The 26943-nt window shown below is 47.2% G+C and overlaps 1 protein-coding gene across 1 annotated transcript in view; it reads left to right on the top strand.

Annotated features, from left to right (window-relative positions):
* Nucleotides 1–4351: 4351 nt before the first annotated feature.
* The window catches only part of LOC114607460 (EH domain-containing protein 3), a 40379-nt gene continuing 17787 nt past the window's right edge, over nucleotides 4352–26943 (top strand). The window contains exons 1-3 of the mRNA XM_077936647.1: nucleotides 4352–4953; nucleotides 20552–20728; nucleotides 24652–24749. Of these exons, the coding sequence (XP_077792773.1) occupies nucleotides 4727–4953; nucleotides 20552–20728; nucleotides 24652–24749 (502 nt within the window). The 5' untranslated portion in view covers nucleotides 4352–4726. The remainder of the gene's footprint in view (nucleotides 4954–20551; nucleotides 20729–24651; nucleotides 24750–26943) is intronic.

The following is a 26943-nucleotide window of genomic DNA, read 5'->3' on the forward strand; positions in this document are numbered from 1 at the left end:
CAAGTGTGCCTTCCTCTTAGAACGTTTCTCCCTTGCGTCCTGAGTTCGAGTGCCTTCAAAGCCCACGACACCTTTGGAAAAGGCTGTTCTCCAACTGGAGCACTCGCAGGCCAGTGTTTCCCAGTGTTTATACTACATTTTTAAAGATTTGCCTTGAAACAGTCTTTAAACCTCTCTTGTTGACCACCAGCATTACGCTTTCCATTTTTAAGCTATTAAGGAGCCTACACAACACCACCACCACCACCACAACAACAACAACCACAATAATAATACTTTCATTATTTATACCCTGCCCATCTGGCTGAGTTTCCCCAGCCACTTTGGGTGGCTTCCAACTGAATATTAAAAACAATATAGCATTAAATATTAAAAACTTCCCTAAACAGGGCTGCCTTCAGATGTCTTTTAAAAATAGGATAGCTGCTAATTTCCTTTACATCTGATGGGAGGGCGTTCGTACCAACAATTCCAGTTGGCTTGAAATAGTTAACAGTAGTCTCTGTTCAAAAATGCCCGTGTCGCGAAGAGCTCTCCAAACCATTGGGTTTATACTACCCCAGCATCATATTCCAGGTGGCTGGTGTGTTTGTGTGTGTGTGTGTGTTTCCTAATTTTTTTTGCTTTGAAACCCTGTAATCTAAAGAAGAATTCTGTATCACTCTCTTCTAGCATTTTGAATATTATGGGTGCAAATAAATGTATCATTTCAGTTGCTCTACATCTAAAAAGAAATTTCAAGGTTATATTGAAATACACTGTTGCTGTATGTAGGTTTTATTTGTTTTTTATCTTACATTCTGGAAATGTACATCTAGTTGTTTTTTTCCTTTACATCTAGTTGTTTTTTTCCTTTTTTTCCTTTTGGGGTGCCCCAAGACGGAATTAAGATTGCCAGAAGAAATATCAACAACCTCAGATATGCAGATGACACAACCTTGATGGCAGAAAGTGAGGAGGGATTAAAGAACCTTTTATTTTATTTTTTTTAAATATATTTATTAAAATTTTCACATAAAACATGCATTAGAAAAACACAACTCATCATTGTCCATTTAACATCTCTCAGTTATTACATAGGACTCCCCCACACCTCCCGTGTACACTTGCATCATTATTAACTTAATTTCAAACAAATTATCATTTTACTCATAATCTTAATTTTGGTTAGCATATAATTCATCCTTAAATCTAATTTAGTGATAGACAGTTATTTTCTGCTCTGGCATCCGGTTCAACACTCAACCAAATTACAATACTTTTGTAAGTAAATCTTAAATTTCTTCCAGTCTTCTTCCATCCTTTCTTCTCCCTGGTCTCGAATTCTGCCGGTCATCTCGGCTAGCTGCATATAGTCCATCAGCTGCATCTGCCATTCTTCCACAGTGGGTAGCTTCTGAGTTTTCCAATTCTTAGCAATCAATATTCTTGCTGCTGTTGTTGCATACATAAAGAATGTTCTGTCCTTTTTTAACACACTCTGGCCGACGATACCCAAGAGAAAGGCCTCTGGTTTCTTAGTGAAGGTGTATTTAAACACCTTTTTTAATTCATTATATATTGTCTCCCAGAAGGCCTTCACTCTAGGGCAGGTCCACCAGAGGTGAAAAAATGTTCCTTCATTTTCCTTACATTTCCAACATTTACTATCAGACGAATGGTATATTTTGGCTAATTTAACAGGGGTCATGTACCATCTATACATCATTTTCATCACATTTTCCTTCAGCGCATTACATGCAGTGAAGTTCAACCCAGAGGTCCACAACCTTTCCCAATCTTCAAACATAATATTGTGCCCAATGTCCTGGGCCCATTTTATCATTGTTGATTTTACCATTTCGTCTTGTGTGTTCCATTTCAGCAGCAAGTTATACATTTTTGAAAGTACTTTAATCTTAGGTTCTAACAGTTCAGTTTCTAACTTTGACTTTTCCACTTGGAATCCTAACTTTTTATCATTTTTAAACACTTCTTTAATCTGAGCATAGTGTAACCAGTCTCGCACTTTATCTCTCATCTTCTCTAAACTCTGCAATTTCCAGTTGTCACCATCTTTTTCTATTATCTCCCAGTATTTTGGCCAATTGGCCTCCATATTGGCTCTTTTTCGAGCCTTGGCCTCCAGGGGTGACAGCCACCTCGGAGTTTTACTCTCCAATAAGTCTTTATATTTTATCCAGACATTAAAAACTGATTTTCTGACAATATGGTTTTTAAAGGCCTTATTTATCTTAGCTTTGTCATACCATAAATAAGCATGCCATCCAAACGCATTATTGAAGCCTTCCAAATCCAAGACATCCGTATCTTCAAGAAGTAACCAATCTTTTAGCCAGCAGAACGCTGCAGCTTCATAGTACAGCTTTAAGTCTGGCAGGGCAAAGCCCCCTCTTTCTTTCGCATCTGTTAGTATTTTAAATTTGATTCTGGGCTTTTTGCCCTGCCAGACAAATTTAGAGATATCTTTCTGCCACTTCCGAAAACACTCTGTCTTGTCTACAATCTGTAATGTCTGAAACAAAAATAGCATTTTTGGCAATACATTCATCTTGATGGCAGCTATTCGGCCTAACAAAGAAAGTTTTAGTCTTGACCAACTATCCAAGTCTCTCTTGATTTCTGACCAACATTTTTCATAGTTATCTTTAAATAAACTCAGATTTTTTGCTGTTATGTTTACCCCCAAGTATTTAACTTTCTTAACCATGTTTAGTTCTGTCTCTTCCTGAAGCTGTTCCAACTCAGTATCTGTCAAGTTCTTCCCCAAAACCTTAGTTTTTTGCTTATTTAACTTAAATCCTGCCACTCGACCAAAGTTTTGAATCAGTTGTAATACTCTTTTCATACTAGATTCCGGCTCCTGTAGTGTCAATAAAGAACCTTTTAATGAGGGTGAAAGAGGAGAGCGCAAAATATGGTCTGAAGCTCAACATCAAAAAAAACGAAGATCACGGCCACTGGGCCCATCACCTCCTGGCAAATAGAAGGGGAAGAAATGGAGGCAGTGAGGGATTTTACTTTCTTGGGCTCCATGATCACTGCAGATGGTGACAGAAGTCACGAAATTAAAAGACGCCTGCTTCTTGGGAGAAAAGCAATGACAAACCTAGACAGCATCTTAAAAAGCAGAGACATCACCTTGCCAACAAAGGTCTGTGTAGTTAAATCTATGGTTTTCCCAGTAGTGATGTATGGAAATGAGAGCTGGACCATCAAGAAGGTTGATCGTCGAAGAATGGATGCTTTTGAATTCTGGTGCTGGAGGAGACTCTTGAGAGTCCCATGGACTGCAAGAAGATCAAACCTCTCCATTCTGAAGGAAATCAGCCCTGAGTGCTCACTGGAAGGAGAGATCCTGAAGCTGAGGCTCCAAGACTTTGGCCACCTCATGAGAAGAGAAGACTCCCTGAAAAAGACCCTGATGTTGGGAAAGATGGAGGGCACAAGGAGAAGGGGACGACGGAGGACGAGATGGTTGGACCGTGTTCTGGAAGCTACCAGCATGAGTTTGACCAAACTGCGGGAGGCAGCGGAAGACAGGAGTGCCTGGCGTGCTCTGGTCCAGGGGGTCACAAAGAGTCGGACACGACTAAATGACAATAACATCATCTTATATTTTGGAAATGTTCATCTAGTGTTTTTTTCCTTTAAAGTTTTGGGGTGCCCCAAGAGAGTGGGGCCCTAAGCTATAGCATGTCAAGCTTATACGTAAATCCGGCACTGGGTGGGCGTCTGCATCCAGCAAACATCTGGAGTTCCAGAGAGTCTCCCATCCCTGGCCCTGTCCTCTCCCAGCCTCCAGGTGTTTGGGACTCCAACTCCCATCAGCCCCTGCCAGCTCCGTGGGCGGAGCCAGACATTGCCATAGAGAGAACGCGACTTCCGCCCGCGGCCATGTTTCTCCCTGGCGGTCGCCCTCCCGCCTCAGGGCGTCGCCAGTACTTGGGCCCGCTTCCGCTTCCGGCCCGACTTCCTGAAAGGTTGGCATTTAAAGCCCCGCTGCCCGTGCGGGGAGGCTGCGATTCAGCTGCGCGACGTCGCCTGCGGCTGAAGGAGTCGCCTTTGCGGAGGCAGCCCTCGCCCTTCCCTCGCCCGCTTCGTCAAAGCCAAGCTCCTCCAGCAGAAATTGCCGAAGAAAATCGGAGTTTTCCTCTCTTGGCGCGCTGCAACAGCCATTTTTTATTTTCCAATAAGCCTTTACGAGCAGTTATTAGCAAAAAAAACCACCCCTATTTATTTTATTTTTTGCATTTCATTTCATTTCATTTTTTGCATTTTATTTCATTGCATTGCATTGCATTGCATTTTATTTCATTTCATTGCATTTCATTTCATTTTTTATTTTTTGCAATAGCCCTTCAAAAGCAATTTTTTGTCTGCTTGCATTTTCATTTTATTTTTTGCAATAGCCCTTCAAAAGCAGATTTTTTGTGTGCTTGCATTTTTATTTTTTGCAACAGCCCACCTGCAGCCGGTAGCAGGGCAGCGTGGGCTATCCTGCAAGGGATCTGGAGATCTTGCCATCCCCTCCTGGTACCTTTCCCCCGCTTCCTCTACCTCGCCACCTTATATTCAGGGCCTGATTTTCTTATTTTTCATTTTGCGAGCGAGCGATTCCCTTTCCCGGGCGGCTCCGACCGCATCTCCTCGTCTCTCCTTCCATTCATCGGCGAGCAGATTCCCTCCCGGATCCCAGGATCTCCTCCTCGGCCCCGTTTGCAAGATGTTCAGCTGGCTGGGCAACGACGACCGGCGGAGGAAAGACCCCGAGGTGTTCCAGACGGTGAGCGAGGGGCTGAAAAAACTCTACAAAACCAAGCTTCTCCCTCTGGAAGAATACTACAAATTCCACGAGTTTCATTCGCCCGCCTTGGAAGATGCGGATTTTGACAACAAGCCCATGGTCCTCCTCGTGGGACAGTATTCCACCGGCAAGACCACCTTCATAAGGTAAAAACTGCTGGGTCTTTTTAATTTTTTTCCCAAAGATCTTTATTGAAAATTAACAAATGTACATAATAACCAAAATTCCCAAGGATTCCCTCGCATGAAATAGAATATCTAAATTACAACAGCTGCATAATTATAATTATAAAACCCACCACCCACCCTCCACAGCAATTCGACTTCTTTATATTTCTTTCTACCTTTCCCCCTTGCATTCTATAATGAATTATTTTTGTAAAATTCTGGTTTTTCCTTCTTTATTTGTTTTGTCTTTGCTCACATTTTTTATTCTAAGCCTATTAGCATGTCATTTTTAGAACAATGTTTTGGCATGTAATCTTCGAAATACTTCCACTCCATTCTTAACTTTTGATTTCACTGATATCTTATAATTGAAGTTAATTTTGCCAATTCTATATACTCACTTAATTTACAAATCCACTCTTCCTTTCTTGGTATGTCCTGAGATTACCATTTAGTAGCAATCACTACCCTGGCAGCTGTTGTTGCATATAAAAAGATTGGTTTTTTCATATGTGGTATGTCAATTGCTGGGTCTTTTTTTATTCTTCTTATTTATTCGATTTCTAAATGTTTCTTTTATTAATTTTTTAAATAAAATCACATATATGCTCCGAAACATAATGACACCTCATGGTGTTTTTAATTTCTCCCCCTTGCCGCACCCTGTCTTCTCCCTCTTATATCGTAACAACTATGCAATAATCTCTAAGGCTTTCTGTGGCTCATCATTCAAATTCTGCTCGCAAATTCATCATGTTATAACATTTCTTTAAATGTTCCGAAAAAGGCTTCCATTTTTTGCTGTTGGTGTGGCCAATTCTGCATAGATCCGGGGTAGGCAACCTAAGACCCAGGGGCCGGATCCAGCCCATTCGCCTTCTAAATCTGGCCCACGGACGGTCCGGGAATCAGCGTGTTCTTAACATGAGTAGAATGTGTCCTTTTATTTAAAATGCATCTCGGGGTTATTTGTGGGGCATAGGAAAGGCCCTTTCTCGTGTTGTCACCCATCAAACGTCTTGGGGATAGGGGACACGGAGAAGGGTATCGGATGACACATGCAGGGTCCAGGTCAGTTCATATGGGGAGAGGCAGTCCTATAATAATATTAAATTTATTATTTATACCCCGCCCATCTGACTAGGTTTCCCCAGCCACTCTGGGTGGCTCCCAACCGAATATTAAAAACAATACAGCATCAAACATTAAAAACTTCCCTAAACAGGGCCGCCTTCAGTTGTCTAAAAGTAAAATAATAGTTGCTTATTTCCTTGACATCTAAGGAGAGGGCGTTCCACAGGGCGGGTGCCACCACCAAGAAGGCCCTCTGCCTGGTTCCCTGTAACTTGGCTTCTCGCAGGGAGGGAACCGCCAGAAGGCCCTCGGAGCTGGACCTCAGTGTCCGGGCAGAATGATGGGGGTGGAGACGCTCCTTCAGGTCTACTGGGCCGAGGCCGTTTAGGGCTTTAAAGGTCAGCGCCAACACTTTGAATTGTGCTTGGAAACGTACTGGGAGCCAATGAAGATCTTTCTGGTGGGGGGAATAAATTATCGCTCGGCCGTATTGGCAGGAGGGGTGTGTGCCTGCATGAAAACTGCCCTGGTGGGTGCATATTTCAGTTCAGAGTACGATGGTTGTAAGGTGCTTCTGGGCTTTTTGTAGTGGGAAAGAGGATATAAATTTAATACACCTAATCTCTCTGGTTCCTTTTTGTGCTCTCCTCTGCTGACTTAGATTTGGGAGTGTGTAGACTTTCAGCTTGTGCTTTCGTATCCAGTGATTTCTTTCCCAAAATGCTGTCTTTCTTGCCGGTTGGACCAGCCTCTTAAACAGCTGCCTGTTTAAGATCTACACCTTGTATTTAAAGCACCTTCAATGCACATATAAAGTACCGTATTTTGCGCCCCATAGGACGCACCGGCCCGTAGGACACACCTAGTTTTTTGGGGGGAAATAAAGAAAAAAAAATTATTTCCCCCCCCCCCAGGTGCAGGGCTGGAAGAACCAGGTCGGGGAACAGCGGGAAGGCGCGCTCCGCCTCACTGCTGTCCCCCAAACTTGCGGGGCTGGCGATGGGGAGAAGTGCGCTGAGCCCGGGACTGCAGGCAGCTCTGCGCAACCCTCGGGAGACCATCGCCGGTCTCCTGAGGGTTGTGCAGAGCTTCCTGAAGCCTGGAGAGCGAGAGGGGTCTGTGCGCACAAACCCCTCTCGCTCTCCAGGCTTCAGCGAAAGCCTGCATTCGCCCCATAGGACGCACACACATTTCCCCTTCATTTGTGGAGGGGAAAAAGTGCGTCCTATAGGGCGAAAAATACGGTACATGTCATTGCCCAACAAATCCTGGGAATTGTAGTTTCTCACTCCAGAGCTACAATTCCCAACACCCGTATCAAACCACCAGTTCCCAGGACTATTTGGGGGCAAGCCATGTGCTATGAAGGTGCTTTAAACATGTTTTGGATCTGCCTGTGGAAGGCTGGGTGTGATACCAAGTGCATGAATTATTTTTTGCTCCGCAAGACGCACTTTTTTCCTCCTAAAAAGTAAGGGGAAATGTCTGTGCGTCTTATGGAGTGAATGTGTGGTTCCTAGAGCCGAATTGCCCAGGGGTGAAAAACAGATCATTTTTTTATTTTTATTTTTTTTAGAAAAAGGGAAGGGGGTGTTGAAACAAAACCGCTGAGCAGCTGATCGGCAAGCGATCGGGGAGGGAGATAAGGGACTCTAGAGATAAAGGAGGCTGTCTGGGAGGGGGGAGGTAAAAGCCCATGGATCCTCAGGATTTTTGCATTGGGTCACCCCAAATTCACCATCAGATCACATAGCGTGACCATGGCTACAGCCTGCACCAAAAAATCACGTATCCACTGTTTCGTGGAGCCGCAATGGCGCAAAAACGTGGTTACAAAGCACGGATCCACATGGATTCCCATGATTTTTGCATTGGGCTACCCCAAACCCACCGTCAAATCACATATCATGTCTGTGGCCACAGCATGAACCACAAAAATCATACATCCACTGTTTTGTTCAGAATTCCCCCTCCCCCTTTTCTCCTCCTCTAAAAACTAGGTGCGTCTTATGGTCAGGTGCGTCAAAAATACGGTAATTTGTGCTGGCTATCAGAACATTGGCAACCATACCGGAAAATAATTTGCCGTGATTCTTTTCTGGGGGAAACTGTGCTCTTGGCCTTTGTATACAATCCCATGTAGAAAAATTGCGAGATCACTGGAGCCTGTGAAAACCTTTGTGGTGAAAATTAGCATGAATGGGCACGTATGACATACCAAGACCATCGTTTGCTGACCTTTTAAAAAACTGGAAAATATTATGGGAATCCTGAAGAAGAAGAAAATCCAGGAGGGTTAGGCTGTTGCAGGAGAAATAACAAAGCGACTTGTGGCATCTTGAAGACTCCCAGATTTTATTATGGAGTAAACTTTAATGATAATCTTTAAGCTGCCACAGCAAGACTGTTTTCCCTGGGAGCAAAGTTTCCGACTGATGATGGTCAGGGCAAAGGGGGTGTCTCATGTTCACACAGCAAGTGGTGTTTACATGAGAGGAGCCTCTGGAACGCTGAGTGCACAGATTCTGAGAAAATTATGGGCTGCTAGTATGCTTAGATCACGTCTTCCGTAATTGGAGGATATTTTGGAGGAGAGGGAGAGGGTGGGGGAGAGATTTTAGGTGCCGTAGCTGGGTGCATAGCAATTGTTCGGTGGCCCCTGGAGATTCGAAAAACGCTTTTCAGGCTTCTCTCAAGCAGTACCCATAAACGTGCAGGTGCAGAAGAACAAAGATGCTCCACTTTGGAAGTGGAGGCCTAAAAACAGGTTCTGGGCAGTCATTGCACCCACAGTGGGAAGAGTTAAAAACCCCATGGAAGATCACGAGTAGAGACTTATCTACCTAGAATCATAGAATCATAGAGTTGGAATAGACCACAAGGGCCATCGAGTCCAACCCCCTGCCAAGCAGGAAACACCATCAGAGCACTCCTGACATATGGTTGTCAAGCCTCTGCTTAAAGACCTCCAAAGAAGGAGACTCCACCACACTCCTTGGCAGCAAATTCCACTGTCAAACAGCTCTGACTGTCAGGAAGTTCTTCCTAATGTTGAGGTGGAATCTTCTTTCTTGTAGTTTGGATCCATTGCTCCGTGTCCGCTTCTCTGGAGCAGCAGAAAACAACCTTTCTCCCTCCTCTATATGACATCCTTTTATATATTTGAACATGGCTATCATATCACCCCTTAACCTCCTCTTCTCCAGGCTAAACATGCCCAGCTCCCTTAGCCGTTCCTCATAAGGCATCATTTCCAGGCCTTTGACCATTTTGGTTGCCCTCCTCTGGACACGTTCCAGTTTGTCAGTGTCCTTCTTGAACTGTGGTGCCCAGAACTGGACACAGTACTCCAGGTGAGGTCTGACCAGAGCAGAATACAGTGGCACTATTACTTCCCTTGATCTAGATGCTATACTCCTATTGATGAGGCCCAGAATTGCATTGGCTTTTTTAGCTGCCGCGTCACATTGTTGGCTCATGTCAAGTTTGTGGTCAACCAAGACTCCTAGATCCTTTTCACATGTACTGCTCTCAAGCCAGGTGTCACCCATCTTGTATTTGTGCCTCTCAATTTTTTTTTGCCCAAGTGCAATACTTTACATTTCTCCCTGTTAAAACCTGTGTCACCGTGAGATGGTTCAGGCTTAGTTCTCACTGAGTTGGCAAGGCTGCGTCTGGGTTGTACCACGTCAGACCGCAAGTGGGGTCTCGTACAACTGAAATAGCCAGACATAGACTTCTACCCTCTGGCTGAAAACTAGGCGTTGGGTCAGGGTTTGACCCGTGGAACCTTTCCTGAGGCTAGATCAGACGATGGAGCAAGCTTGTTTTCTCCTGCTCTGGAGGGTAGGACTCGAACCCATGGCTTCGAGTTACAAGAAAGCGGATTGCGTCTAAGCATCAGGAAGAACTTTCTGATGATAAGAGCTGTTCGACAGTGGAACAGTCTCCCTCAGGAAGTTGGGGGCTCTCTTTGGAGGTTTTAAAGCAGAGGTTGGATGCTTTAGCTGAGATTCTGATCCTGAATGGCGTAACTGTGCATGCTCTGGTTATCTCTCGCTTGGACTACTGCAATGCGCTCTACGTGGGGCTACCTTTGAAGGTGACCTGGAAACGACAACTAATCCAGAATGCGGCAGCCAGACTGGTGACTGGGAGCGGCCGCCGAGACCACATAACACCGGTCCTGAAAGACCTACACTGGCTCCCAGTACGTTTCCGAGCACAATTCAAAGTGTTGGTGCTGACCTTGAAAGCCCTAAACGGCCTCGGTCCAGTTTACCTGAAGGAGCGTCTCCACCCCCATCATTCTGTCCGGACACTGACGTCCAGCTCCGAGGGCCTTCTGGTGGTTCCCTCATTGCGAGAAGCCAAGTTACACGGAACCAGGCAGAGGGCCTTCTCGGTAGTGGCACCCGCCCTGTGGAACGCCCTCTCATCAGATGTCAAAGAGATAAACAACTACCTGACATTCAGAAGACATCAGGGAAGTTTTTAAAGTGTCACATTTTAGTGAATTTTTGGTCTTTGTTGGAAGCCACCCAGAGTGGCTGGGGAAACCCAGTCAGATGGGTGGGGTACAAATAATAAATTATTATTATTATTATTATTATGGAACAAAGGAAGTTGTCTTCTCCCAGTGGAGTTCTTCTTCCTAGTATTGGAGGTGGTTTGCCTCTGAACACAAATTGCAACAGCTGGAAAACAGCTTATGAGTTTTCCCCATAGGTACCTGGTTAGCTGCGTCGGGCCCAGAATGCGAATCTAGGTTGGCCTTTGGCTTGATCCTGCGGCCGGGTTCTTCCTACAGTGCGATCATGGAAGGAATCAAATGTATCTGACCTTTCTCTTTGTCCAGTGAATCTTCCAACGGGGAAGATTTTTCCAGGTATTATAGCCGGTTGTTATTTGTTAAATTTATGAGTCAGGTTTTTTCTTTTCTTTCTCTTTGCCACAGCAATTCAAAGTGACTTACAATACGTTAAGCAAGAAACCAACCAACCGGCGTTAAAATATATAAATGCAAACGGCGATTCTCTTTAAAAACAACACACCCAAACTAAATTAAAACTTCCCACCCATGCAGAAAGGCTGTAGATAATTAAAGTGATGAATATCTCATGTGACACATGTCTACACCGTCTGAATTTTCCTCATAATAGTATGCGTAATAAACCCCTTAGACTTTTACTGATACTGGTGTCTCTCTTCTGGATTAGTGAAAATACAGCACTGTTATAAAACTGAACTCCTGGGCTGAATTACGTAGCTTCTAAGAGCGATTTTACAGCGGGAGTGGATGACTTGTAAAACCACCCTGTGATCCTTGGATGAAGGGAGGTATATCAATTTAATAAGTAATACAAAATAATAATAGTAGTAGTAGTAGTAGTAAAAGGTAGAGGGACCCCTGACCATTACGGCCAGTCGTGGCCGACTCTGGGGTTGTGCCACTCATCTCGCTTTACTGGCCGAGGGAGCCGGCATACAGCTTCCGGGTCATATGGCCAGCATGACTAAGCCGCTTCTGGCGAACCAGAGCAGCGCACGGAAACACCATTTACCTTCCCGCCGGAGCGGTACCTATTTATCTACTTGCACTTTGATGTGCTTTTGAACTGTTAGGTTGGCAGGAGCAGGGACTGAGCAACGGGAGCTCACCCCATTACGGGGATTCGAACCGCCGACCTTCTGATCGGCAGGTCCTAGGCTCTGTGCTTTAACCCACAGCGCCACCCGCATCAGTAGAATTGTAGATAGATGTTAATAAAGTTGTAGACAATGAAGTTGTAGAGACAGGGTGACGGCGTTTTGCACCAGTTTCTCCCTGGCAGTCCAAGTAATCAAGAGGCCGATGTTCGCCCCCAATGGGGCCCTTTAACTGGGGCTTGCAGGTAGCCCACTCCCAAGGTAGTTTTCCGGGCTTCTTCGGTGGTCTAATCTCAAAGTCTTGATACGTATATTGATATTCAATCTTATGGAGAATACTCTTTCTTGGCTTAAGCTTAAGAGACTGATTTGCATCTCTCGGTATTGTGAATATCACTGAACTCACCTTTTGTTGGTATCTTCATGAACTTATCTAAAAGACCGAGTCAAGCATTTGAAAAATCTATTGAAACCAGACATTATAAGTTCATTTTAGGCTGGGTAGTCCGTACGTCTTTGTGGCTTTGTTTAATGTTTTGTACTTAACTCTGTTTATGGCATGAAAGCTAGGTCTGCTGACCCCAGACTGGGACTGGGCAAAGGCAGGAGTTTTGAGAGGACCCTGGGGACCGTGGCTCAGTGGTTAGAGCACCTGGCTTTTCATGCAAAAAGTCCTAGCTTCAGTCCCCAACCTCTCGCAGTTTGACTTGGAATGCCCCCTGTCCGAAACCCTGAAGAGCTGCCAGTCCGTGCAGACAATATTAAGCGACATGGACCAGTGCACCTAACTCTGGATGAAGCCAATTCCTATGTTCCTGCTGTGAGATTGTGAGGAGCAGATTCTTCCCCCATAACCTCCTGCCAGCCACTCATTACTTGGAGGGAGAGAAACTCAAGTCTGTGTACAGACAGCGAGAACCCACGGGGAGGTAATAAAACTCCCGTACCTGGTGATTGTTGACCTTGAGAGGTCCTGGAATTTTTTACCTGCGCTGGTCTTTCGGAAACCTAATCGCTTGCCTGCAAGAGCCAAGTACAGAATGACCAAGCAGTTCAGCTGACTGCTTTTTCTTTTAAAAAACAAAACAGGTGCAGATCTTTTTCAGGCAGAAAATAGCAGGTTCTAGAATGGCGGATATTTTTAAGGAGGACTTAATATTTGGGGGACGGGACTGTGTCTAAAACATGGGGGTGAAGAGAGAAACAGTGCAAGTAAAACTATTATTTTCCTGACTCCATCTTAAATTTGGCTATCCCACCCCCTTGCAATAAATTGTTGATGTTGTCGTTTAGTTGTGTCCGCCTCTTCGTGACCCCCTGGACCAGAGCACACCAGGCACTCCTGTCTTCCACTGCCTCCCGCAGTTTGGTCAGACTCATGCTGGTAGCTTCGAGAACACTGTCCCACCATCTTGTCCTCTGTCGTCCCCTTCTCCTTTCACCCTCCATCTTTCCCAACATCAGGGTCTTTTCCAGGGAGCCTTCTCTTCTCATGAGGTGGCCGAAGTCTTGGAGCCTCAGCTTCAGGATCTGTCCTTCCAGTGAGCACTCAGGGCTGATTTCCTTCCGAATGGAGAGGTTTGATCTTCTTGCAGTCCATGGGACTCTCAAGAGTCTCCTCCAGCACCATAATTCAAAAGCATCCATTCTTCGACGATCAGCCTTCTTTATGGTCCAGCTCTCACTTCCATACATCACTACTAGGAAAACCATAGCTTTTACTATACGGACCTTTGTCGGCAAGGTGATGTCTCTGCTTTTTAGGTTTGTCATTGCTTTTCTCCGAAGAAACAGGCGTCTTTTAATTTTGTGGCTGCTGTCACCATCTGCAGTGATCATGGAGCCCAAGAAAGTAAAATCTCTCACTGCCTCCATTTCTTCCCCTTCTATTTGCCAGGAGGTGATGGGACCAGTGGCCATGATCTTCATTTTTTGATGTTGAGCTATTTGTTGAGCAGCTATTTACCTTGTTATTAAATGTAGCCTGTTCCTGTTCAAAACTATTTTATCAAGAGGGTCCTTTAGCCAATTGCATTGTGCGTTGATCTTCTGTCTTTCTTTCAGGTAGAGTCTGTCCTCTTATTCCAAATACAATAGCAAATAGATAGGCGGCCTTTTTAAATACTAAGAAGGGCTTTGGGAACCACAATTCAGAGAGACCAGAATGACTCCATCTATGCTGTTTATAATGCCTGCTGAATAATGGTCTCATTGTGCATTTTAATCGCACACAGACCTGACGGATTTTTCTTAAATGCAGAAATCGTAATGGATATCAGCAGCTGGATGCATTTGGAGACAATGGGTCTGCTGAATCTCAGCTTAGATGCTCAATTCCCTGCGTAGAATTGCAGAGCTGGAAGAGAGACCACAGGGATCAGACTTGGGTCATAGTCGAGAGGCTTAAATGGAATTGCCCGATAGTTGAAGCTAGATTGGGGAAGGCTGGACGGGAGGTTTTCGAAACAGGGAAGGAAGGAAGCATACTGTGCCGAAGGTCGGTGAAGCAAGATGTTTGTGTCCGTCCGGTTCTGCCGATGTGCAACTCTGCCGCCCAAGGAGGTGTCGTAACTCTGCGGTGAAACATTTGCTGCGTGCGCAGAGGGTCCCAGCTTCAGTCTCGCCTGCCTGAAGCCCTGGAGCGCTGCTGCCAGTCCGTGCAAACAGTGTTGAGCTTAATAATAATAATAATAATAATAATTTATTATTTATACCCCCGCCCATCTGGCTGGGTTTATCCAGCCACTCTGGGCGGCTTCCAACAGAAGATTAAAATACAGTGGTACCTCGGGTTACATACGCTTCAGGTTACAGACTCCGCTAACCCAGAAATATTACCTCGGGTTAAGAACTTTGCTTCAGGATGAGAACAGAAATCTTGCGGCGGCAGTGGGAGGCCCCATTAGCTAAAGTGGTACTTCAGGTTAAGAACAGTTTCAGCTAAAGAACAGACCTCCAGAACGAATTAAGTTCTTAACCCGAGCTACCACTGTACAATAACCTATTAAACATTAAAAGCTTCCCTAAACAGGGCTGCCTTCAGATGTCTTCTAAAAGTCTGGTAGTTGTTGTTCTCTTTGACATCTGTTGGGAGGGTGTTCCACAGGGCGGGGGCCACCACTGAGAAGGCCCTCTGCCTGGTTCCCTGTAACTTGGCTTCTCGTAGCGAGGGAACCGCCAGAAGGCCCTCGGAGCTGGACCTCCGTGTCCGGGCAGAACGATGGAGGTGGAGACGCTCCTTCAGGTATACTGGACCGAGGCCGTTTAGGGCTTTCAAGGTCAGCAGCAACACATTGAATTGTGCTTGGAAACGTACTGGGAGCCAATGGAGGTTTTTCAAGACCGGCGTTATGTGGTCCTGGCGGCCGCTCCCAGTCACCAGTCTAGCTGCCGCATTCTGGATTAGTTGCAGTTTCCAGGTCACCTTCAAAGGTATCCCCACATAGAGCGCATTGCAGTAGTCCAAACGGGAGATAACCAGAGCATGCACAACTCTGGCGAGACAGTCTGTGAGCAGGTAGGGTCTCATCCTGCGTACCAGGTGGACCCAGTGGCCTGACTCTGTAAAAGGCATCTTCCTATGTTAACCGAGAGGTTGTTTCTCGTGTGGGGCAGAGATGGCAGAAGGGGATAGTCATGAACTCATAGAGCTGAGTGGGACCCTGAAGGTCATCCATCTCAACCCCCTGCAATGCAGGAATCCTGTCCACAGCTGTCCCTGAGTGGGCTTGAACCACCAGCCCCCTCTGGTTAACAGTCCGGCGCACGGACGCATAGCACCACGGTCCAGCTGGCTGTCGCTGTGCTTTGCTAGAGTTGCTGCGGCGAGTTGCTGCGGTTTGAGCCTGTGACCCCTCTTGATAATAAAATAAACACAGCTGTCCCCAGGAGATCTGGCTGCCAGCGCAGGCCTCTCTGGGCCCAGTCTCTCCCTTTATTTTATTTGTTCAAAGCCTTTGTATCCTGTTCTTCAGCCGGAAAGGCTCCGCAAGCAGTTTGCAGACCAGCCCCAGCTTGTAATCCAAAAAGGACGCAACACAAAAGGAAAAGGGGATGGCGAGGGAAGAAGAAACAAGCCGACTCAAGGCGCCAAATTCTTAATGTTGCGAGATTCTCGTAAATAGCCAGTGTGGTGCAGAAACAGGCTGCTTGCGGTTGAGAAACAGGCCTTGGCAGGCCTCTAGAAATAGCTTGGCAGTGACTCCACCCTGGAAGCAGCACCTGGAATTGACCATTCAAGGTGAGGCCTTGGCTGAACTGGCTTGGGCTGATGGGAGTTGTAGTTCCAAACACATGGAGGGTGCCAAGTTGGCAAAAAACTGCCCTAGAGCCCTGAAAGCTCTTGCACTGCTCTCCTCCTAGACGCTTTCTTCTAGTTTGGCCAATGTAAACACACTCCTTTCCCTGGGCGTATTGATTCCGTCAGGTTGAAAAAAGTACCGTATTTTTTGCTCTATAAGGCTCACTTTTTCCCTCCTAAAAAGTAAGGGGAAATGTGTGTGCGTCTTATGGAGCGAATGCAGGCTGCGCAGCTATCCCAGAAGCCAGAACAGCAAGAGGGATTGCTGTTTTCACTGCGCAGCGATCCCTCTTGCTGTTCTGGCTTCTGAGATTCAGAATTTTTTTTCTCTTGTTTTCCTCCTCCAAAAACTAGGTGAGTCTTACGGTCTGGTGCGTCCTATAGAGCGAAAAATATGGTATTTCTATCGGTTCACATAGAAAGCAGTCTTCCCGCTGTCTGTCCCACAACATCTCTGCCGTCTGGAGGTGCCTGCTTGGGGTTCCTTGTATCTGGAATATTTTCACACACCAACAACACATCCTGTAGAATTCTATATTTTATCTGCACATTTGGAATGAATTTGTGGAACCAAAAACTCGCGTTGAAAAATACGACCCTTGAGCTCTATTTTGGCCCCAAAACGGCAACTTAGGGATTCTGTTTTGGCGACTGTAACCTCGGTTTAAGGAGCCATTTGGCACCTATCTTATATACCTCAGGTTACAGACGCTTCGGGTTACAGACGATTCAGGTTACAGACTCCGCTAACCCAGAAATAGTAGCTCGGGTTAAGAACTTTGCTTCAGGATGAGAACAGAAATCGTGCAGCAGCAGGAGGCCCCATTAGCTAAAGTGGTGCTTCAGGTTAAGAACAGTTTCAGGTTAAGAACGGACCTCCGCAATTAAGTTCTTAACCCGAGGTACCACTGTATATAACACTCAACTGATGATCGCTGGCCATACAGCAGCACTTTTAACCAGTTCCAAATTGAGGTGGGGAGCCTGGAGCGGGGGTCAAATGTGGCCCTTCTGTTCTCTCTTTCTGGCCCTTGAGATGCTCCCTGGGCCGCCGCCCCCCTTCCTCAGCCACGCCTTCCCAGACTTATTTCTGCTGGATGCGTTTCCTTGAACTTTGAGACTGCCTCTTCTTCACCTGGTTGGAGAGATGAGTGTGCCAGTGTATTTTAGGGTTAACAGACGTCCCCGTTTCCCGGATCTGCGAATAAATCCCCGGACAAATTCCATCCCCAGAATGTCCCCGGATTTCATCTGATGTCCCCGGAAAATGCAGTCTCAGCAGCCTGGAGCAGTTGGCTCTGGCTGGCTTCCGAAGCTGCTTGGAAGTCCCCATCTGATGGTGGCGCAGGGGCTCTAAGATGCAGCTTCCGGGCTGCCTCCACCTTCCCTGAGCCCAGCAACTAAGCTGCGAAGGGAGGCTTCATGCTGCCTATCGGAGCAGCCTCCCAACTCCTACTTGCGTGCAAGCAGGGATCTCTCAGCTGTGAAGGGAGGCTTTACCCTGCCCATCAGAGCTTGCGTGCAAGCAGGAAGGGGCAGGGATCTCTCAGTTAGGCAAGGGGAAGCCTCCCTTCCCAGCTGAGGGATCCCCGCTCCCTCCTGCTTGCACGCAAGTAGGAGTGGGATTGGGGCTGCTCCGATATGAAAGGAGGCATCGCGCTGCCTGAGCCTCGCCACTGCCGCCGCTCTCGACCCTCCTTCTCCATGCCAGACCCACCGCACACTGCTTCCCCACCACCACCGAAGAACCAACAACTCCAGGGCTGCCCAGGCTCATGGAGAAAGGAGATAGAAGCCTCGGAGGAAGGGGAAATGTGGCGGTTGAGGTCAAGGCGGCGGCCGCCCCTCTGCCACCGCCATCACTGCAACGTGTCCAGAGGAGGGCAACCAAAATGGTCAAAGGCCTGGAAACGATGCCTTATGAGGAACGGCTAAGGGAGCTGGGCATGTTTAGCCTGGAGAAGAGGAGGTTAAGGGGTGATATGATAGCCATGTTCAAATATATAAAAGGATGTCACATAGAGGAGGGAGAAAGGTTTTCTGCTGCTCCAGAGAAGCGGACGCGGAGCAATGAATCCCAACTACAAGGAAGAAGATTCCACCTAAACATTAGGAAGAACTTCCTGACAGTAAGAGCTGTTTGACAGTGGAATTTGCTGCCAAGGAGTGTGGTGGAGTCTCCATCTTTGGAGGTCTTTAAGCAGAGGCTTGACAACCATATGTCAGGAGTGCTCTGATGGTGTTTCCTGCTTGGCAGGGGGTTGGACTCGATGGCCCTTGTGGTCTATTCCAACTCTATGATTCTATGATCAACGTCCTGAACGTAGTATTTATTCACCGTATTTTTCACCGCACCAGACCATAAGGCGCACCTAGTTTTTGGAGGAGGAAAATACGGGGGGGGGGGGGGATATTCTGAATCCCAGAAGCCAGAACAGCAAGAGGGATCACTGTGCAGTGAAAGCAGCAATCCTTCTTGCTGTTCTGGCTTCTGGGATAGATGCGCAGCCTGCATTCACTCCATAAGACGCGCACACATCTCCCCTTACTTTTTAGGAGGGAAAAAGTGAGTCTTATAGAGCAAAAAGTACGGTATTTAATTTAAAGTGTCCCTGGATTCGTTGAAAAAAATCTGGTAACCTTACTGTATGTGGCCCTTTGTCGCTGCCTGGTCTAAAACAGTCTTCACGGGCAGACCCACGTGGAGTGTGTTGCAGTAGTCTAACCCGGAAGTTGCCTGTTTCGTTTGACCAGGCCAAATTCAAAGCACCTTCTGTCGTCGCCGCTGCCTATAACAGTACACAGAATATTAACTTGCCGGCATGTGATTCTTCCACCGGTTGCAAGCACATCCTGTTTTCACTGCTGTGTTTTCTAAGCCTTTACACTGGTATAGACTGTGGCTCACAAGAAATTCCTTGTCTCTCTCTCTTTCTGCCCCCCTCTCCTTCAGCCATCACCCTAGTACAATGAAATCCTTGTTCTTTTGAGATCTTGGGTACAAATTGCTCAGGTCTCCTTGGGCAGGGGGTGTAAATGATACTGCCCAGGTGTGTTTTTTCCGCCACACCTGTGCAGACTGGCTGCAGGTTCTCTCTTTTGTGCATCAAGTGTCCAGCTTTTGCTCATATTTCCTGGTCCGCTTGTCCTGGGGGCTTGGGAAGGGGGTTTCAGCGCTGTGTGCGGCAGAATGTTGTTGAGGCAAAAATAGTTCATTGCTGGTAGATAGCTCAAGGGCCAGATTTAGGTTTGATGAGGCCCTAAGCTACCGAAGGTAATGGGGCCCTTTATATGTCCAGCTGTCCTTTGTCAATGACAAATTGTCGCTGTTTTTTGTATTACAGTGGTACCTCAGGTTACATACGCTTCAGGTTACAGACTCCGCTAACCCAGAAATAGTACCTTGGTTAAGAACTTTGCTTCAGGATGAGAACAGAAATCGTGCTCCGGCGGTGCGGCGGCAGCAGGAGGCCCCGTTAGCTAAAGTGGTGCTTCAGGTTAAGAACAGTTTCAGGTTAAGAACGGACCTATGGAACAAATTAAGTACTTAACCCGAGGTACCACTGTACATGAAATCAATCAGTAGCCATAAGACTCATACCCTTAGTCTATGCTGCCTGGTCATCAGTCAACTAGCACTCTTTAATATTAGTTAACAGCAGGGGTAGACAACCTAAGGTCCACCGTCCCTCAGACCATGTGGTGGGCTGGACTGTATTTTGAAAAAAATATATGAACAAATTCCTATGCCCCCCAAATAACCCAGAGATGCAGTTTAAATAAAAGCACACATTCTACTCATGTAAAAACACCAGTCAGGCCCCACAAATAACCCAGAGATGCTTTTTAAATTGAAGGGCACATTCTACTCATGTAAAAATACGCCGATTTCCAGACCGTGGGCCAGATTTAGAAGGTGATTGGGCCGGATCCGGCCCCTGGGCCTTCTTTTGCCTACCCATGATTAAAACAAACCAGGGTTTGTAAGCCGACAGCAAACCATAGCTTCAGAGGGTGCGTTGTTGGCAGTAACAAAACCATAATAAATGTGATTTAAAAAATCACAATTTAATAAACCAAAAGGTAAAGGGACCCCTGACCATTAGGTCCAGTCGCGGACGACTCTGGGGTTGCGGCGCTCATCTCACTTTACTGGCTGAGGGAGCCGACGTTTGTCCACAGTTTTTCCATGTCATGTGGCCAGCATGACTAAGCCGCTTCTGGCGAACCAGAGCAGCGCACAGAAACGCTGTTTACCTTCCCTCCAGAGTGGTACCTATTTATCTACTTGCACTTTGATGTGCTTTCAAACTGCGAGGTTGGCAGGAGCAGGGACCGAGCAACGGGAGCTCACCCCGTCGCAGGGATTCGAACCACTGACCTTCTGATCAGCAAGCCCAAGGCTCTCTGTTTGGCATTTTGTATGGGTTAGGAGCAGCCTGCTAAAGAAGGCATCGTCTAGCATCAGATTTGCAACTAGCGGCCACCCTCTGAGCACGCAGAGTCTTTAAGTGGAACCAGTGACACATCTCAATCTTTTATGTCTGTTTCCAGGTACCTCCTCGAGCAAGAATTCCCCGGCATGAGAATCGGTCCAGAGCCCACAACGGACTCCTTCATTGCCGTGATGCAGGGCGATGTGGAAGGCATAATTCCTGGGAATGCGCTGGTGGTGGATCCCAAGAAGCCTTTCAGGAAACTGAATGCCTTTGGCAATGCCTTCTTGAACAGGTCAGTGAGGAGCACTCTGCTCTCAAGATAGATGATAATATAATAATAATAATAATAATAATAATAATAATAATAATAATAATAATAAATATTATTTATACCCCGCCCATCTGGCTCAGTCTCCCCAGCCACTCAGGGCAGCTCCCAATCAAATGTTAAAAACAATACAGCATTAAATATTAAAATCTTCCCTAAACAGGGCTGCCTTCAGATGTCTTTTAAAGATAAGATAGCTGCTTATTTCCTTCACATCTGATGAGAGGGTGTTCCACAGGGCGGGTGCCACCACCGAGAAGGCCCTCTGCCTGGTTCCCTGTAACCTCACTTCTCGCAATGAGGGAACCGCCAGAAGGCCCTCGGAGCTGGATCTCAGTGTCCGGGCTGGACGATGGGGGTGGAGACTCTCCTTCAGGTATAGAGGACCGAGGCCATTTAGGGCTTTCAAGGTCAGCACCAACACTTTGAATTGTGCTCGGAAACGTACTGGGAGCCAATGTAGGTCTTTCAGGACTGGTGTTATGTGGTCTCTCCGGCCGCTCCCAGTCACCAGTCTAGCTGCCGCATTCTGGATTAGTTGCAGTTTCCTGTTCACCTTCAAAGGTAGCCCCACGTAGAGCGCATTGCAGTAGTCCAAGCCGGAGATAACCAGAGCATGCGCCACTCTGGAGAGACAGTCCGCGGGCAGGGAGGGTCTTATCCTGCACACCAGATGGAGCTGATAAACAGCTGCCCTGGGCACAGAATTGACCTGCGCCTCCATGGACAGCTGTGAGTCCAAAATGACTCCCAGGCTGTGCACCTGGTCCTTCAGGTTACCCCATTCAGGATCAGGGAGTCCCCCACACCTGCCTGCCTCCTGTCCCCACAAAACAGTACTTCTGTCTTGTCAGGATTCAACCTCAATCTGTTGGCTGCCATCCATCCTTAATGGCTATAGTTGCCATTCTTTGCCTGCCACCCCCTCCTTGAGGGGAGGAAGGCCCAGCCGGGGTCTAGCCTGTTTTAACTCCACAGCGCTAGACCACATTACAACAGCTTCAACCACTTGCAACTCACCTGTAGTGGCCGTCCTACTCAAACTTAGGAGAGCCTCTTTATTGCTGGTCAACGTCTATATGCCTCCATGCCAGAAAAAAAGCTACAATTAAGGCCCCTTGAGCAGATTTAGAGTCTCTCGAATCCATCCATCCATCTTGTTCTGCTCTGCTCTTGAGAGCTGCTTTATAATGCAACACCGTGATCATGCTCTTTGGAACTCCCTGCCTGTTGACATCAGGCAGCAGGTGCCTTCCCTGTTTTCTCTTTTTTGGCGCCTGCTACAAACGTCCTAGGGACGCGGGTGGCTCTGTGGGTTAAGCCACAGAGCCTAGGACTTGCCAATCGGAAGGTCGGCGGTTCGAATCCCCATGACGGGGTGAGCTCCCATTGCTCGGTCCCTGCTCCTGCCAACCTAGCAGTTCGAAAGCACTTCAAAGTGCAAGTAGATAAATAGGTACCACTCTGGCGGGACGGTAAACGGCGTTTCCGTGCGCTGTTCTGGTTCGCCAGAAGCGGCTTAGTCATGCTGGCCACATGACCCGGAAGCTGTACGCCGGCTCCCTAGGCCAGTAAAGCGAGATGAGCGCCGCAACCCCAGAGTCGGCCACAACTGGACCTAATGGTCAGGGGTCTCTTTACCTTTACAAACGTTCTTGCTTAGGCCAGCCTATTCAGATAGGTAGAATGCCAACGTGTATTTTAATCAAGTTTTTAGTTTATCTTTGATTCTAATGATTCTTCAAGCAGTTTTTGTGTGTGTTTGTGTGCTGTTTTGAGGCAGGCGCCGAAAGGAACAATGTTTTTTGTGCGTGCCTTTGTCCCTGGCCAAATTTGCCTCCTGACTTTCCTGGCATTTACTTAGCCCAAGCGCTCTCTCAGATGCTAACTAGCAGGTCGGACTCCTGCCGGGGCAAAGGCTTAAAAGAAGGACAAACAAACCCTTGTGGCGAAACCCTAAATTTAACTCATGAAAACATTTTTCTCGGCGGCTGCCTTTTAACTGTCGGAAGAGGCTGCAGAGAGTGGTGGAAGACAACGCTTAGCAGGGGGGCCTAGATCTGATTTATTGTTTGGACAGCTAAATAATCAAGAACATTTCCTTCCAAAACATCAGGGCCAAATCCAGGAGGCTGGTATTAAAGGGAAAGAGATATTCTGCTGTCTGCTGGTTACATACGGGGCCGGCCATGGTGGTGTTCGCCATGTAGAGCATTAAACGAGTAGTTGTTGCTGGGTGTGGATTTCAGGTTGGATTTTTCCGTTTGGATTTCATTATTTTTCTTTGCTGGATTAATACCCCACCATTTTCTCCAGTGAGCTCAAGGTGGCATGTTGTTACTGTTAGAATCATAGAATCATAGAATCATAGAGTTGGAAGAGACCACAAGGGCCATCGAGTCCAACCCCCTGCCAAGCAGGAAACACCATCAGAGCACTCCTGACATATGGTTGTCAAGCCTCTGCTTAAAAACCTCCAAAGAAGGAGACTCCACCACACTCCTTGGCAGCAAATTCCACTGTCCAACAGCTCTTACTGTCAGGAAGTTCTTCCTAATGTTTAGGTGGAATCTTTGTTGTTGTTGTTTAGTCGATTAGTCGTGTCCAACTCTTCGTGACCCCCTGGACCAGAGCACGCCAGGCACTCCTGTCTTCCACTGCCTCCCGCAGTTTGGTCAAACTCATGCTTCGAGAACACTATCCAACCATCTCGCCCTCCGTCGTCCCCTTCTCCTTGTGCCCTCCATCTTTCCCAACATCAGGGTCTTTCCCAGGGAGTCTTCTCTTCTCATGAGGTGGCCAAAGTCTTGGAGCCTCAGCTTCAGGATCTGTCCTTCCAGTGAGCACTCAGGGCTGATTTCCTTCAGAATGGATCGGTTTGATCTTCTTGCAGTCCACGGGACTCTCCAGAGTCTCCTCCAGCACCATAATTCAAAAGCATTAATTCTTCGGCGATCAGACTTCTTTATGTTCCAGCTCTCACTTCTATACATCACTACTGGGAAAACCATAGCTTTAACTATACGGATCTTTGTCGGCAAGGTGATGTCTCTACTTTTTAGGATGCTGTCTAGGTTTGTCATTGCTTTTCTCCCAAGAAGCAGGCGTCTTTTAATTTCGTGGCTGCTGTCACCATCTGCAGTGATCATGGAGCCCAAGAAAGTAAAATCTCTCACTTCCTCCATTTCTTCCCCTTCTATTTGCCAGGAGGTGATGGGCCTAGTGGCCATGATCTTCGTTTTTAATTCCCAACAACAAGACTGTGAGGTAGGCTAGGCAGAAAGACTGTGACTGGCCCAAGGTCACCCAGGGAGCTCGTGACCAGGTGGAGATTCCGACCCGGGTCTCCTAGGTCCTAGTCTGACAATCTAGCCACTGGGCCACACTGACTCCATTGGGCTTGTTTTTACGGAGGATCGAAGGTCGGCAGTTTGAATCCCCGCGACGGCATGAGCTCCCATTGCTCGGTCCCTGCTCCTGCCAACCTAGCAGTTCGAAAGCACGCCACTGCAAGTAGATAAATAGGTACCGCTCCAGCGGGAAGGTAAACGGTGTTTCTGTGCGCTACTCTGGTTTCACCAGAAGTGACTTAGTCATGCTGGCCACATGACCCGGAAAAACCGTCTGCGGAAGCGGACAAATGCCGGCTCCCTCGGCCTGTAAAGCGAGATGAGCGCCGCAACCCCAGAGTCGTTCATGACTGGACTTAACTGTCAGGGGCCCTTTACCTGTACCCTTTAATCTTCAGCATGTGGAATGCGTTACATTGGAGAACTTCGGAGGAAAACCAGTGGGCCAAGACGTAATTCTCACCCGAAATATTGTCCATGTTCTGTTCCTTTTATTACTTCATTGTGACATTTTTCTTCTGCCTTTCCACCCCTTAGATTTGTTTGTGCACAGCTGCCAAATCCGGTTCTGGAGAGCATCAGCGTGATTGACACTCCGGGGATCCTTTCCGGGGAGAAGCAGAGAATCAGCCGAGGTAAAGTGAAAGCAGCAGCTTCTGTGGAACGGACTGTCATTGCTGAGGAGTAAAAGCTTAAGCATGTTGCAGAGTTCCCAAACGATAGACCAGAGGCAATTGATAACTTTATCCAGCAGAGCTCTACTGCTACTGAAGGCAAAGCAGCATACAGTAGGACTTCGGTTTACGTTGCGAAAGCGGCAAACCCAGAAGTATTTTTCCGGGTTTCGCGCATGCGCAGAACAGGCACCACTGTAATGGCCACAAATCCAATACATTCAGGATTGGCCCTGTCCATAAGAAATCCAGTTGCAGCAGACTTAACTTAAACTTTCAATTACTTATAATAAGTCTAAACCAGGGGTCAACAAACTTTTTCAGCAGGGGGCCGGTCCACTGTCCCTCAGACCTTGTGGGGGGACGGATTATATTTTGGAAAAAAATGAACAAATTCCTATGCCACACAAATAACCCAGAGATGCATTTTAAATAAAAGGGCACATTCTCCTCAAGTAAAAACACGCCGATTCCCGGACCGTCTGTGGGCTGGATTTAGAAGGCGAAGCCCCAGAAAGTGAAATCTCTCACTGCCTCCATTTCTTCCCCTTCTATTTGCCAGGAGGTGATGGGCCCAGTGGCCATGATCTTCGGGAGTTTTTATGTTGAGCTTCAGACCATATTTTGCACTCTCCTCTTTCACCCTCATTGAAAGGTTCTTTAATTCCTCCTCACTTTCTGCCATCCAGGTTGTGTCATCTGCATATCTGAGGTTGTTGATATTTCTTCCGGCAATCTTAATTCCAGTTTGGGATTCATAAATAAAATCTTGCTCAGGCTTTAAAGTCATCCTTTGTGGCTGTTTGAACCCGTGGCTGAGCCAAGTTTCACTCCAATGCCACGTTGAATAGCGGCTGCTGCCAGTGGTGCGTTCTCGGGTATTTAAAAGAAAAAAACGTTTTCTATAAATAGCTGTCGCCCGTGTTGGTTCGGCTATAAATAAGCTTCTCTCTCGGGGTCTATCGATAATTGCCTCGGCCGCTGACAGCCTTGATATTTCTCACTCTGTTAGCCTGGATTTCTCTTTCCAAATGTCCCTTTTCTGTGCTCATTAGTGAGCCAGGCCTGTGTGTGAAATGAGGCTTGACCCGCTTTGCCGAGTCCTCCTGACCTTTCCAGTCGCCCTTGAAGGTGGTAGAGACCGGCCAACTCTGAAAATTCATCAAGGCTCCTCTTGCGAAGGTCGCCTGTCCCTCCTTCGGCCTCTGAACCGCTAACGGACTCTGGAGCAGTAATAATAATAATAATAATAATAATAATAATAATAATAATTTATTATTTATACCCCGCGCCCATCTGGCTGGGCTTCCCCAGCCACTCTGGGTGGCTTCCCAAAAAATATTAAAATACTGTAATACATCAAACATTAAAAGCTTCCCTAAACAGGGCTGCCTTCAGATGTCTTCTAAAAGTCTGGTAGTTGTTGTTCTCTTTGACATCTGGTGGGAGGGCGCCACTACCAAGAAGGCCCTCTACCTGGTTCCCTGTAACTTTGCTTCTTGCAGTGAGGGAACCGCCAGAAGGCCCTCAGCGCTGGACTTCAGTGTCCAGGCAGAACGATGGGGGTGGAGACGCTCATTCAGATATACTGGGCCAAGGCCGATTAGGGCTTTAAAGGTCAGCACCAGCACTTTGAATTGTGCTCGGAAACGTACTGGGAGCCAATGTAGGTCTTTCAAGACCGGCGTTATGTGGTCTTGGTGGCCACTCCCAGTCACCAGTCTGGCTGCCGCGTTCTGGATTAATTGTAGTTTCCGGGTCATCCACGTAGAGCGCATTGCAGTAGTCCAAGCGGGAGATAACCAGAGCATGCACCACTCTGGCGACACAGTCTGCGGGCAGGGAGGGTCTCATCCTGCATACCAGGTGGAGCTGGTAAACAGCTGCCCCGGACACAGAATTAACCTGCGCCTCCATGGACAGCTGTGAGTCCAGAATGACTCCCAGGCTGCGCACCTGGTCCTTCAGGGGCACAGTTACCCTATTCAGGACCAGGGAGTCCTCCACACCAGCCCGCCTCCTGTCCCCCAAAAACAGTACTTCTTTCTTGTCAGGATTCAATCTCAATCTGTTAGCTGCTAACGGACTCCGGAGCAAGAACATTTCTCCTTTTGTGGGACGCGGGGACAGTCTGGGAAAATCTTTTAGCCAACCC

The sequence above is a fragment of the Podarcis muralis genome, chromosome 12, assembly GCF_964188315.1.
Source record: "Podarcis muralis chromosome 12, rPodMur119.hap1.1, whole genome shotgun sequence".
Classification (NCBI taxonomy): domain Eukaryota; kingdom Metazoa; phylum Chordata; class Lepidosauria; order Squamata; family Lacertidae; genus Podarcis; species Podarcis muralis.